This window comes from Plecotus auritus (assembly GCF_963455305.1).
Source record: "Plecotus auritus genome assembly, chromosome: X".
NCBI lineage: Eukaryota > Metazoa > Chordata > Mammalia > Chiroptera > Vespertilionidae > Plecotus > Plecotus auritus.
The window spans coordinates 97,920,424-97,933,418 of record NC_137784.1 but is presented as its reverse complement, the minus strand read 5'-3'; the positions used below and the strand labels follow the sequence as shown (position 1 = coordinate 97,933,418).

The 12,995-nt window shown below is 50.8% G+C and overlaps 1 protein-coding gene across 2 annotated transcripts in view; it reads right to left on the bottom strand.

Annotated features, from left to right (window-relative positions):
* The window catches only part of LONRF3 (LON peptidase N-terminal domain and ring finger 3), a 36,864-nt gene extending 25,961 nt beyond the window's left edge, over positions 1–10,903 (bottom strand). Inside the window, exons 1-5 of one of the 2 annotated variants that reach the window (XM_080652566.1) lie at positions 10,864–10,903; positions 10,581–10,651; positions 9,196–9,988; positions 6,158–6,276; positions 5,261–5,383 (exon numbers count right to left, since the gene is read on the bottom strand). In XM_080652566.1, coding sequence (XP_080508692.1) covers positions 5,261–5,383; positions 6,158–6,276; positions 9,196–9,979 — 1,026 coding nt within the window. In that variant the 5' untranslated portion in view covers positions 9,980–9,988; positions 10,581–10,651; positions 10,864–10,903. Of the gene's footprint in view, positions 1–5,260; positions 5,384–6,157; positions 6,277–9,195; positions 10,183–10,580; positions 10,652–10,863 lie in introns of those variants that run through there. The other variant, XM_080652565.1, reaches the window with a different exon arrangement.
* Between the last annotated feature and the right edge of the window lie 2,092 nt (positions 10,904–12,995).

Below are 12,995 nucleotides of genomic sequence, written 5' to 3'. Positions count from 1 at the left end.
TGCCCAGGTTTCAGGCTCAATCCCCAGTGCGGGGCGTGCAGGAGGCAGCTGATAAGTAATTCTCTCTCATCATTGATATTTCTCTGTTTCTCTCCCTCTCCCTTCCTCTCTGAAATCAATAAAAATATTTTTTAAAAAAGAAGAAATAACCTTCCAGCAAAGAACATAATTAGTCGATTTCTTATTTCTCAGGAACCGAAGTAAGAGAGGTAGGGCTCACTCCCCAGGTTTGCCCACAAAACAGCCAAACGAAGCGTCACAAACGAGCTTGGTGAATTGAGTTTTACCTGTGACAACTTTGGTAGATTATGGCTGTCGCCTTCAGTAGCCATTGACTCTACTTGTTCCTTTAATCTAAGCTGAGGTGCCAACAGCTTCAGGATATCGGGAGAATGTTCCTGAGACTCCCCCGGGACTGATGGTGAAAAGAAACTAAGGAGAAGCTGTGACATAAAACAGAAGACTTCACTACTTAAGTTTCTACAGGTACTCAGGTGAAGGGAGAGGGGAAGAAAAGGGTAGAGGGCAATGGTTGCAGGGCAAAACTCTAGGGATGAAGCCTTGGATCAGACAGACCAGGGCAGACCAGGGAAGGGGGCCTCACTTCACCAAATCACCCAGGAGCTTATTAAAAATCCAGGTTCCAAGTTCCCATGCCTGGCTCTCCAGATCTGAAGTGTGGTCCAGGAATCTGCATTCTGAAAAGGCATCCCAGATGCCTCTGTCACCCTAGTCAAACTTAAAGGGCTATCACTGCAGTGCTATCTTTCCATAGAAATATCTGCAGTAGGATTAAAAAACCTGGGTAGGAGGAAAGAGTCAAAAAGGTGAAGGCAGGAGACAACAACATCAGCTGGGGGACCTAGAGCCATGTCCATAACAGAAGTCTACAATTGTCTTTTAGGTTCTGATATTTCTTTCCTCTGCCTGCCCATTTTGCTCCCTCTTTCCCCAGCCATCATTCCTGGGCCTTTATCCCTTCTGTACTGAAGTGTTAGAAAAAGCAGAAGCCAACCTTCCTCCCTCTTTTCCCAGCCTCTCCTCCCCCATTCCGACCTTCACTTTCCAGAGGAAGTCAAGGAACTTCAAGTACTAGTATTGGGGCAGACTGGTTCCAGTGTATGGCTGGTTCCTTTGCAACTGCATAAGCCCATTGAGTGAGAAGATCCAGAAGGGATTGGACTCAACAATGGGTGTTCTAGTGCAGGCTGTATCATTGGCTGCCCACATTCTTGCCTCAATGTGCCAGCAGGGATTGTGAATACACATGTGTATATATTGTATATAACATGTAACACAGGACAGGTCACCTGGCTTCCAAAACACATTCAAGTGTTTCCACCCAGAGCCCCCTACAATGTTTGGAGACCGACTAAAGGATGCTCCACCCCCTTGCTCAGTCAGGGTATTAATTAATCAAGAGAGCCTAACAGGAACTCTGACCAAACTCTCCAGTTTGATTCGCTCCCTTGCTGTTCCTCCCCCACCCCTCGCCCCAAGTTCCTTCATGATGTTTCTTCATATGACCAACTCTGCTTGGCCTTCAAGGCTCAGCTCCAGGGCTGCGTTCCCCTACTACTCCAGTCTCCCTGATGTCACTTATCCTTTCATGTTCTCCACTGTACCATAATATAGCACCTTACACGACACAGTCTTGTGTTAGCCTCAAATTGTACCGTAGACCTAAGTCTTTCTCTCTAACCAGACGACCAGCTTCTGGAGAGCACAGGACAGATGCCCAACAGATACTCGTCACACTAGATGGAATTGAATTAGCACACTTATCCATCCCAGGGCCCAGGGAGAGGCCTTGGGTTCAGGCCCAACATCCTCAGACATCCCTGTTTTCCTTCTATTTCTGGGGAACCCACTTCCCAGATCTAAGTTGGGAAAAGAATGAGGTGGAAAGGCATTCACAGTGCCTAGGGTCATAAATGCCAGTTTTCAGAGCCCTCTCCTCCACAGAAGCCAAAGCTGGCTCTCAGAAGCCCTCCTGAGTGACCCAGCAGGACCAACCCATTTCTGAAGCAATCTCCATCACATTCTCCCCAAAACAGCATGATGTTCTTCAATAGCCGCCATACAGCACTAAAATATGAGGGTAAAAGTGCAGAGTGTGGTGCGAGGGTGCGGAGGCAGAAAGGAGAAATGGAAGGAAACAAGGCAGAAACAACAGCAGCTCTTCACTTCTTCCCTTTACTACCTAAGATCTTGTTCTAGGCCTTCCCAATGACTTTAGAAAACAAACGGTGAGGCCAACTTTCAGTGGGAATAATCATTCCACATAAATGAAAGTCAAACCCAATTCAGTGTCAGCCTTCAAAAGGCTCAAATGGGTCAAGAAGTGTGGCGGGGGAGAATCTGAGGTCTGTGAGTGTATAAGGTAACTAATGCCAAATGAACCTGGACCATCTTTGTCACATCTGAAAATGGAACAATCCGGTAAATAAGCACTGCTGCAGGCCCTCAGTGTTCTTAAGTGGCTGCCATGTTCTTGTCACACTCAGTGGAAATTTGCCCCTACATTCTTGCCCCAGCTTCAGAACTCCAGAACACTCATTACGGGCATAGGCTCCTATTGTCTGTCATTTGTATTGCGTTGGGTAACACATGCATGGTTGTAAGGACCTTGAGACCAAGACTGTGTCTTATGCCTCTTTGAGTCTCCAGATCTTAACACAACTTCTTGTCCTATTAAGTTAGGCAGACCCTCTAAAAGCAGCTGGAAAAAGAGGTCAACCTAACTGATGATACCAGACCCTCTCAGGCCACCTGTGAAATGTGCAAATGGGAGTAAAGAAATCACTCATGGCCCTGGTCTGGTAGATCAGTTGGTTAGAATGTTGTTCCGATATGCCAAAGTTGCAGGTTTCATCCCTGGTCAGGGAACATACAAGAATTAACCAACCAATGCATAAAGAAGTAGAAAAACAAATCAATGACTCCCTCTCTCTCTCTCTCTCTCTCTCTCTCTCTCTCTCTCTCAGATCAATCACTACTTTTAAAAAAACTCTTTAAGAAACCACTCATCCTAGGACCTGACACCTGCCTCTGTTGGCCTTCGCACAATCTGTCCCCAAAGTCAAAGTTCTTCTTTTTTTTAAAAAATCTATTTTGTTGATTTTTTACAGAGAAGAAGGGAGAGGGATAGAGAGTTAGAAACATCGATGAGAGAGAAACATCGATCAGCTGCCTCCTGCACACTCCCTACTGGGTATGTGCCCGCAACCAAGGTACATGCCCTTGACTGGAATCGAACCTGGGACCCTTGAGTCCGCAGGCTGACGCTCTATCCACTGAGCCAAACCGGTTAGGGCAGTCAAAGTTCTTCTAACCAGCTTTGTACATCCACTGCAGAAATGGTTGGTCCCATTGCTACTCTCCACCCAGCCCCAGCAATGAGTGCTGAGACTCTGAGCATGTCCCCTCAGGACAGCAGGAAGTGGCTAGAAGGCAGACTCTGGAAACAGGTAGAGTTGGCTTCAAATGATCTTCCACAAATCACTAACTGTGCAACCTCACAAAAGTCACCAAGCCTGCCCTAGCTGGTTTGGCTCAGTGGATAGAGTGTCTGCCTGTGGACTGAAGGGTCCCGAGTTCAATTCCAGTCAAGGCCACATGCCTGGGTTGCCAGCTCGATCCCCAGTAGGGGGCGTGCAAGAGGCAGCTGATCAATGATTCTCTCTTATCATTGATGTTTCTATCTCTCTCTCCCTCTCCTTTACTCTCTGAAATCAATCAATATATATATATATATAAAGAAAGTCACCAAGCCTCAGCATCCTCATCCATCTCATCTGTAACATGGGGATAAATAACAGCACCTACCCCCATAGAGATGTTGTGGGGATTAAATTATATCTTCCACAGAGAGCCCTAGTTCAGTGCCTGGTGTGCATAGGATGTGCTCAATAAATGTTAGCTGCTATTATTGTTGTTGTTATTATTATCCACACTATGGACTACACTTAAGATTGGAGGATCCACCAGTGCTTCTCTCAAGAACACCTTGTCCACTTCCCAAACCATGGCAAAGCAACTCCCCAGAAAAGAAATCTGTCAGAGGCAGAACCTCCAGAGCTCCACTTCCCCTAGTCAGTGGTCGGCAAACTGCGGCTTGCGAGCCACATGCGGCTCGCGAGCCGCGGTTTGCCGCTCTGTTGACTAACGAGTTTGCTGACCACTGGGATAGGGGCTTAATCACAAGGAACAACAACAGCCTGTAATTATTGGAATCAAGAGTCTAGGTCAATGGTCGGCAAATTCATTAGTCAACAGAGTGGCAAACCTCGGCTCGCGAGCCGCATGTGGCTCGCAAGCCACAGTTTGCTGACCACTGCCCTAGTTCACTGATTTTTCTATCCATTCATTTCTGGAGCCTTCAGCAACCAGTCCTGTCTCTTGCTCACTTTCTTCATCACTGCTCTGACAAACCACAATGGAACACAAGTACTTGGGTTGTGGTGGTGAACTGCGGGCTGGGCACAAGGCGAGAGCAGAGGCCACCACTGAATGTCCAACTTCAGGCCAATTAGCCAGACACACATAGAGCACATTGCAGAAGAGTAAGCAACAAAGTCCAGGGAATGAGAATGCTTAAGCCTTTGCTAATACTCTCAGTACTCCATGAAGCTTTTAAAAATAACCACATTCTCCTGGGACTCAAGAATTGGAATGCTTGTTTGGATTATATTGTAATGGTCTCTGACTTACATTTGTGAGACATTGAATGTGTTTTATTTCTAGCAAAGGAGGTGAAGGTTGGAGTTGTACATATGGCAAGTGAGACGGGGGCCAGCATCCTTTATGAGGAGCTGGCTTCCCCATGTGGCTGGTGAAGCTGTGACTCGGTCAAAGTAAAGTTCTACAGCTGCAGGCAGCCCCACACCCCTGACCTCTTGTCAACAGCCAGAATCTCCTCAGTGAGCCTCCATCCCCATGTTAACTTGTTTGCATTTATCTTTGTCTTGTGTTTGTTTCCCCATTGACAACCCAGACCCTGAGTGAAAGAAGCAAGAACATTCCTCATAGGCTCCTACAGAAATGTAGCAACTGATCAATCTGATTGTACACCCCAACAGAACGGTGACTTGGGGGCAATCAATTAGAACTTGTGTCTCCCTCTTATCCCCTTAACCCAGGGAGCCACGCACTCAAGACCCCAAATGCCCTGGAAGACAGTTCCCTCACTCGCCTCCCTAGAGAAGACAGTGAGGTGGGAACCCCTTGGGCATCTGGACCTGATGTCATCTCAACTCACCTTTTGGGCTTCAGATCTTGCTCTCCTGTTCTTTCCATCCAGTGAAACGCAGTATAGAAACTCTCTTAGTGCTTCCTCCACCTTGCCTAGGGTGGCCAAGGCTTGCGCCTTTCTGAAGTGTGCCTGAAAGAAAACGTTAGCATTCAATCCCACTCTTATTCACCTTCCTGACACCCACTCTTATTCACCCTCCTGACACTATTCTCCGTAACACTAACTTCATGGGTATTCACTACTGCCTGAAGCATTTCCAAGGATTATCTTATGCACAGCCCTATCGTGCAGGCAACTACGACATTGAATATCTCCATTTTATAGATGAGAATATAAGGCACAGGGAGGCCAAGTAATTTGCCCAAGGTCACACAGATGATAAAAGTAGAAGCTGGGACAAACTCAGGCAGTCAGGCTCTCAAGTCTATGTTCTGGAGTCACAGAGCCCAGGCTGCTATGCAGGTCATCAATGGAGAATCAAATTGGGGAAGAATCCAGTTCCCTTAAAGACCCCTAAGTAACCCTTTGTCAAGGGACCCACTCCTGCCCTGACTGGTTTGGCTCAGTGGATAGAGCGTCAGCCTGTGGACTAAAGGGTCCCAGGTTCGATTCCGGTCAAGGGCATGTACCTTGGTTGTGGGCATATCCCCACTGGGGGGTGTGCAGGAGGCAGCTGATCGATGTTTCTCTCTCATCAATGTTTCTAGCTCTCTATCCCTCTCCCTTCCTCTCTGTAAAAAATCAATAAAATATATATATATAAAAAAAAGGGACCCACTCCTTTGCAAAGCCTTCTCCCAGGCCTGCTTGAACTCTAATGCCCCTATACCCAAGGGCGGCAGCCCTTCTGGCCATTTCCTTTTATAGCATAACCCCTTCCCATGTTTCCCATCCCACACTCACCTTAAAGCCCATTGGGCGGAGCTTACATGCTATTTCTGCATCATGCAGTGCATCCTCATGCGATTCCAAGGTGAAATAAATTTGTGACCGGTTGCTATAAAGTAAATGGTCATTTGGTGCTGCCAAAATGAGAAAAAAACAAACAAACCCTCATTAATGGCCCCCAGCAGAAACATGTAAATCCTATATGAGGATGGATCTTGAGCAGATGGCAAGTTTTCTAGGACTTTTCCCCTGGAGACTCAAAGGGTCATTCTCAATTTCTAGCCCTAATGTTGTCCTGCCAACCACATTCCCCTGCAGCCACTATGGGTCTGAGATGCCCCAGCTGTAAAGAAGGGATTTTTGCCCCTCTATTAAGCAGATCCTTAGAGGGCCTGTGGTGTCAGGGGTGCTTCAGTGACTTTGACATGGAGAAAACTCTGGCATGGGGCTATATGGGGCTAGCAACTGACAGCCTGGCTTCTGAGTGAGGTATCACCGACAAGGAAACAGGCCAGGAAGTGGGGAGCAGGAGCTGGCCAGATGTGACCCCCATCGTGGCCACCAGGAAGACAAGCTCAAGTTAGTCTTCTGGTAGCAACAGCAACATGTCTAGAAACCCAGCACATATGAAGTTTCTCTAAGAAAATGAAAATGTATTTGCAAGGCTCTTTCCTCTCATTATACACTGAGTGGCCAGATTATTATGATTTCTGAATGCATAATAATCTGGCCACTATATATTAGAGGCCCGGTGCATGAATTTGTGCATTGGTGAGGTCCGGCCAGCCTGGCCAGGGGGCAGGGACATGGACAGTTGGCCAGCCTGCCTGCTGGTTGAACTCCTGGTTGAGGGGACAATTTGCATATTAGCCTTTTATTATATAGGATATACACTGAGTGGCCAGATTATGCGTTCAGAGATCATAATAATCTGGCCACTCAGTGTAGATGGCCAAATGTGAATGAACCTGGACAAGGCTTCTGAGAATAAATTGAGATTGGCTCTCACCAACACTCTGAATCACTAGATGTAAGGGCTGGGCAGGCCTTTAGAAATCATCTGGTTCAACCCATTATTCAGATGAGGAAAATCAAGCCCAGAGAGGGAAGGAATCTTCTGAAAGTTACACAGATAGCTAGTCAGACTTGTTAACTGTCCAAACTTTGCATCTGGAGGGGCAGGTTTCTTTTTTTCTGAAGGGCGGTACAGTATTTAGAACAATGAGGAAGAGAGCGTGGCCATCTTTCAGTACAAAGATACTCTTTGTTGGAGAGGCCCCTTTCCTCCTAGAAGGGTGAAGTGGTCTTGACATTTTCACCCTGATTGCTCTGACCGTGCAAGGAAAAACCCCAGAAAAAACTGGCCCTCCAGGCATGGCTAGAAGGAATGGAACCTCCCTTGGAGATCTGGGCTTAAGTGGCCTCCACCTGTCTCCTGCATATTGCCCTGCTCTTCCCCAGGGACCAGACTCCAACTTCTGTTGCAGGAACAGGTTTTGTTGGTTTTTCCTTCAGGGGTGTGCTGAGGGTTTGTGTGGGTGCCCATTACTTGCTCTTAAGACACCAGCAACCAGTTTAAAGTCTTCTCTGTCTCTTATTTTCTGCAGCACATGCCAGCCCAGTGGCAGCTCAGTGTGTTTGTGTGAGCACAGGGTGTGTGTGTGTGTGTGTGTGTGTGTGTGTGTGTGTGTGTGTGTGTGTAGGGAGTCCCCATCTCCCTCAGGTGCCAGTCTTGCCCAGTCCACCCTAGTTCCTCCTCTACTCCCAGTACCTGTTGCCAGTTCTGGTTTAGGCTCCACATATGGAGACTCCAGCCCAGCCCAGTCCCTCCTCCACCCATCGAGTCCCAGAGTCCTGTCTGCCTAGCCCTGCTGCCTCCTTTCTCCCCACATGCTTCACCAGACACCATGTCCCACCAGCAGAGCTCCTGGCAGCCTGCCCCAACTGGGCAACAGCAGCCAGTGGCTCAGAGGCCACTTCCTGGGTTCAGATGTGGGGAGGAAAGGGTTGGGGAAGCCTCTCCCTGCGGGAACTCTGGAGCCCTAGTAGGGCCACAAGCATGGGGCTGCCCACCTTGTCCTTGAACCCACAAAACCCACCCATCCGTCTCCAGGGAGCACGAGAAAGCGGGACAGAGGCATGTCCCCTTCTCAGCTAGCCCACAGCTCTGGGATCCCTGAGCAGTTTCCAGGCCAGGACGCAGGCAGCAGGCTGGAAGGGGAGGGGGACATCTATTTCAGACAGGGATCCTGTGATAGGAAGCGGTGACAATGAGTCACAGGACAGCGGGGCACGAGCGCTCTTCCCTCTCCCCCCCCCCCCCCCCCCCATGCTCGCGGGATGGTTTGCGAGGCAAGCGTGGCCCACTTTGGTTACCTCAGCCGTTACACAATCCCGCCCGCCCGCCCGCGCGAAGGAGGGGCCGCCCAGCCAAGGCTGCTCGCGGCCCTTATGCAAGCAGTGCTCTCCTGACCTAATTCCACGCCGGACCCAGTCCACCCAGAGCTGCGGCCCCGGAAGGGACACCTCCCGGCCGCAAGGGCGGCCCGGGCTGGTGGGACAGCAGACGCAGGTGCCTAGAGAACACCTTGGGCTGGCGGAAACCCAGCGGAGCCTGTGGGAAGGGTGCGAAGTTTCCCTCCCGGCAGGGAAGGTGCAGGCAGGTGTAAGCGGGAGCCCAGGCGAGCAGAGACAGAGGGAGAAGGAGAGAAAGAGAAACAGAGTCAGTGACACTGAGCAACAAACGGAGTGACAAAGGTGCGAAAGACAAACAAAAGGAGAGACAGAGCCAGTGTGCCACAAACAGAAACGGAGATGCAGAAACACAAGCTAACAGGAGACACAGAAAAAGACAAAGAGCAACAGAGACAGAGAGGCAGAGACACAAAGAAAGAGAAATTGGTAGGGGCAGAGGAAAAGTCCAAGCGTGAACTCCAGAAACCCCTCCCCCACTCCAGTCCCGGTCCATCCCATGGTCCCCTGAGCACTCCTGGGCCCTGGACCATCCCCCACCTTCCTGTGCCTTCATTGCCAGGAGATCGCGGTGGGCTCACCTAGTTTGACCGCTTCGTTGTACTTGAGTAGTGCCGCCTCCACCTGGCGCTCGCGGTACAGCCGGTTGCCTTCGTGCCGGAGTTGCGATGCCCGAGCTCGAGCAGGGAACAACTTGCCAAGGAGACCGCTGAGCACCACATTGACCCGCAGCGGCGGTGGCGCCTGCTGCCCAGCCCGCCGGGCTCCGCGCGCCCGCCCGGTGGCCACCATCAACGCGGAGAGCTTGACCCCGCACAAAGCACAGCGCCTGTCGGCTGCACGCCCGCGTTCCAGGCACACTTTACAAAAGGTGTGGCCGCACGACAAGGACACGGGGTCCCACAGAAACCCATGACACTTCCGGCACTTGAAGCCATCCCACAACTCGGTGGCCTCGGTGACGGTTGCCACCCCTGCCTCTTCCGCTCCCACCACACAGCTCGCAGCACTGCCCCCGACCGCGGGCACTGGCGCCAGCTCCTCTCCTGTTGGGATGTTCTCAGCCAGGCAGCGCACCAGCTGCTGCAGTTGCTCAGCCACCAGCTGCTGCCGCTCCGACAGCTGTCGGTATACCTGGAGGGCTTCCCGGAGGCGCCCCCCGGACGCCAGGGCGTCTGCCTGTGTGAGCAGGACTTTGCACTCGGTCGTCGAGGCCGGAGGAAGCTGCTCTGGCTCCCGCGTCGGTAGAGGTGAGAGACCTTCTGTAGCCGCCTCCGGATGGCCCGAATCAACACGGGTCACTGATGCTGCCGGCTCCGCCAGCTCCAAGTTGTTGCCCGCGAGCTCAGCGGGCAAGCTCGGCATCTGTTCAGCCTGAAATAAATCCATTAAAAAGGAAGGACAAACTCAGGAAGAGGCGTCTAGGGGCTAGGGACCCAGAACAGGGAGCGGTGGCTGGAGGGAATTGGGACTGCCACTGCTGTCGCGCTGCCGCACACCGGTCCCTGCCGCGCCTCCAAGAGCTCCATGCCGGCCGCCTCGCGCCGCCTAATAACTGTCTTGTCTCAGCAAAGCGTTATATAAAACGTCACCACGTGACGCGCCGCCACGCTGCTCATTGGCCGGCGGCAGGGAAATTGTTACAAAACCAGACAGTTTTGTAAGAGTGTTGCGCTTGGGTTTTTTTGGCTTAGTTTTTCTTGGCTTCTTTTTGAGGTTGTTTGTGTTTACACTAAGTCTTATTTCCCCCTGGCAATGTGGTTCCTTTTCGGACGAGGGGGGGAGGAAAACAAAAACAAACACAGTGTTTGCTCTAGGGCTCTTCACTCCAAACTACCCTATCCCACCTCCAAACCTGGCAGCAAACAGATCCATTCGTTAGCGGCCCTCTCCCCACCCTGCTCAACAACCCCCCCTCCCCGCGTCCCTCTCCCCACCTTCCCTAACCCCCAGGGAAGGCCGGTACCTCAAGGAGCACAGTCCGCTAGGTCTTTTGGGATGCCCAAGTCTCGTCCTTCTAGGGTTGACCACTGCTGTCTGAAAAGAGAAGCGGATTAGGAAGGTCTCCGGGAAGATCCTCACCCCTGTTCGGTCCCCTTCCCCCCTTCTCCGGAGAGTCCTACAAAAGCAGTGAATACAGTTATCCGAGGGCGTTTGGTATCTAGTTCTAGAAGCGTCACGGAACGCGGGTGATGTAAAAGTTCTGTGGCTCGAGCCGAGCTGTGGGGGACGCGTGAAGATCTGCTCACCAGCTCTCGCTGGGAGGTTGGCGACCCGCGTGCCCAGGCTCTTCACCTCTTCCTCCCCCAACGCTGGAATCTGGAGAAGGACTTGGCCGGCTGGGGGCCACCCGCTGGATGGGAGCGGCCACGAGGACTCCGCCTGCGGGGGTCAGTGGGTACTCTAGGGGGCGTGAGAGCACGGCGGGCAGAGAAGGACCCGAGAGCACTACTCCGGAGAAAGTCTTCTAATCCTGGCTTACTCCAGCGGCCGGCCAAGCTGTCTCCAGTTTCACCACTCCAGAGCGCTGAGTTCAGACATCCTCGTGTCACAGTGGGGGCTTGTGCGCGAGGCGGTAGGGTTGCACACAAGCTGCGGGGATTTGGCTTACAGTGGCTAGGAACCCTCAAGCGTGCCCGGATTACGTACAGAAGGCCAGTGTGAACCGCCCACACTGTCTCCTTCCAACCCTCACACTTCAGATGGGAGCCACAGGCACAAATATGCGAGCAATGCTTAGAGACCTAAAGGAATAACGCACTTCCACCAACGTCACGCTGAGCAGAGGAGGGGGCGGGATCTGGGCTTGCCTCTGGCTCAGTCGGCCTCCAGATCTGCGGGCTCTGGACAGTGCCTGGAGCAGCGCCCAGGGCATAGCGCTGCCCCTGGGGCCCAAGGACCTACAGTTGGCTCCTGCTGTGGCCACTTCTTAGCCAAGTGACCTTGAGCAAGTGACCTAATTTCTGAGAGCCATCATTTGGGCTTCCGAACCAATATCAGGGAAGGTCTTAGTTGGGATCAAGTCATGGTTCAGAGCTGGGGACCACAGCCTCTATCTGGGCTCTTTGTTGTTTAGGTCGTTAATCCCTCCTGAGTCAACACCATGGTCACAGAGAGCAGGTACTGTGCAGCAAAGGGAAAAGAGACCAAGAAAATAAATAGAAGAACTCAAAATGTAACCAGGAAGGCATAGGCACACATAGGAAAACTTGGGTGGCAGCCATATTTTTTTCATAACCTTGGAACCCTAGGAAAGCCTCAGTTTCTCCTAATTTCCAAGGTTCCCTTCAGCCCTAACCTTGAGTTGCTCCTGTCTTAAGACCAGATTTAATGATTCAAGCTCAACCACTTAAGTGCAAAAGACTAGGCTACATGTTGTGAGTCAGGGCTTGGACAGGGGGTGAAGTCTGCAGTCGTGTTGGAAGGGAAGTGGTGGATAGATAGATGGCTGTCAGGCCTGAGCTAAATTTTGAAGGTAAGGAAGTCTTAGAACTGGCCAAGAGGTGGAAGAGATGGGTATACCAGGCAGTAGGGGAGAAGCTAGGGCTCCTGGTGACTTGCTGTCTAAAGTGAGCTCCTTTTACCCTTTAGTTTCCCCTGCTGTTGATGAGGTGTGTTAGTCCTTTCAAGCTGCTATAACAAAATACCATAGACTGGATGGATTGTAAAAAACAGAAATTTATTTCTGGAGGCTGGGGAGTCCAAGATCATGGCTCTTGCAGATTCGGTGTCTGGTTTTAACCTGTTTCCTGGTTCATAGGTGGCTCTTTTTTTTATAACCTCACATGACAGAAAGGGGCAAGTGATCTCTCTGGGGTCTCTTTTATAAGGACACAAATGTCATTTGTGAGGGAGCCCTCATAACCTAATCACCTCCCAAAAGTCCCATCTCCATATATTATCACACTGGGGGTTAGCTTTAAAAGTATGAATTTGGGAGGAACACACTCGTTCTAATGCCTGCCCCTTCTAGCACCTGTATGGAGGGATAGTCTTTGATACAGGTAAAGAGATTTTTATGAAAGGGCCATGAGATGGATAATGATGAAAACCTCTTAATTCAAGAGCTTTATCCATTTAACAGATTTTTAAAAAGAGATGTTGGTTACCCAAAATTGTTTTCCAGATGCATATCTGGGATGTACCTTCCTCCCTGGATCACCTTGACAAGTATGCATCCCTGGGTTGTTTTCCCTCCCTTGCTGGTGAGGGGTAGAAAGGCAAGGGGGCCAAGTTGGGAAGTGGGTCTCAGTCCTGTAAGCATGCATAGAGATTCTCTCATCAGGTAGCCCCCTCTAGCAGCTGCATGGACTTAGTCAGGAATGTTAGTAGATACCAGTGTGATGCAGGGTGAGCTGTGCAAAAGGCAGCACCATCTACT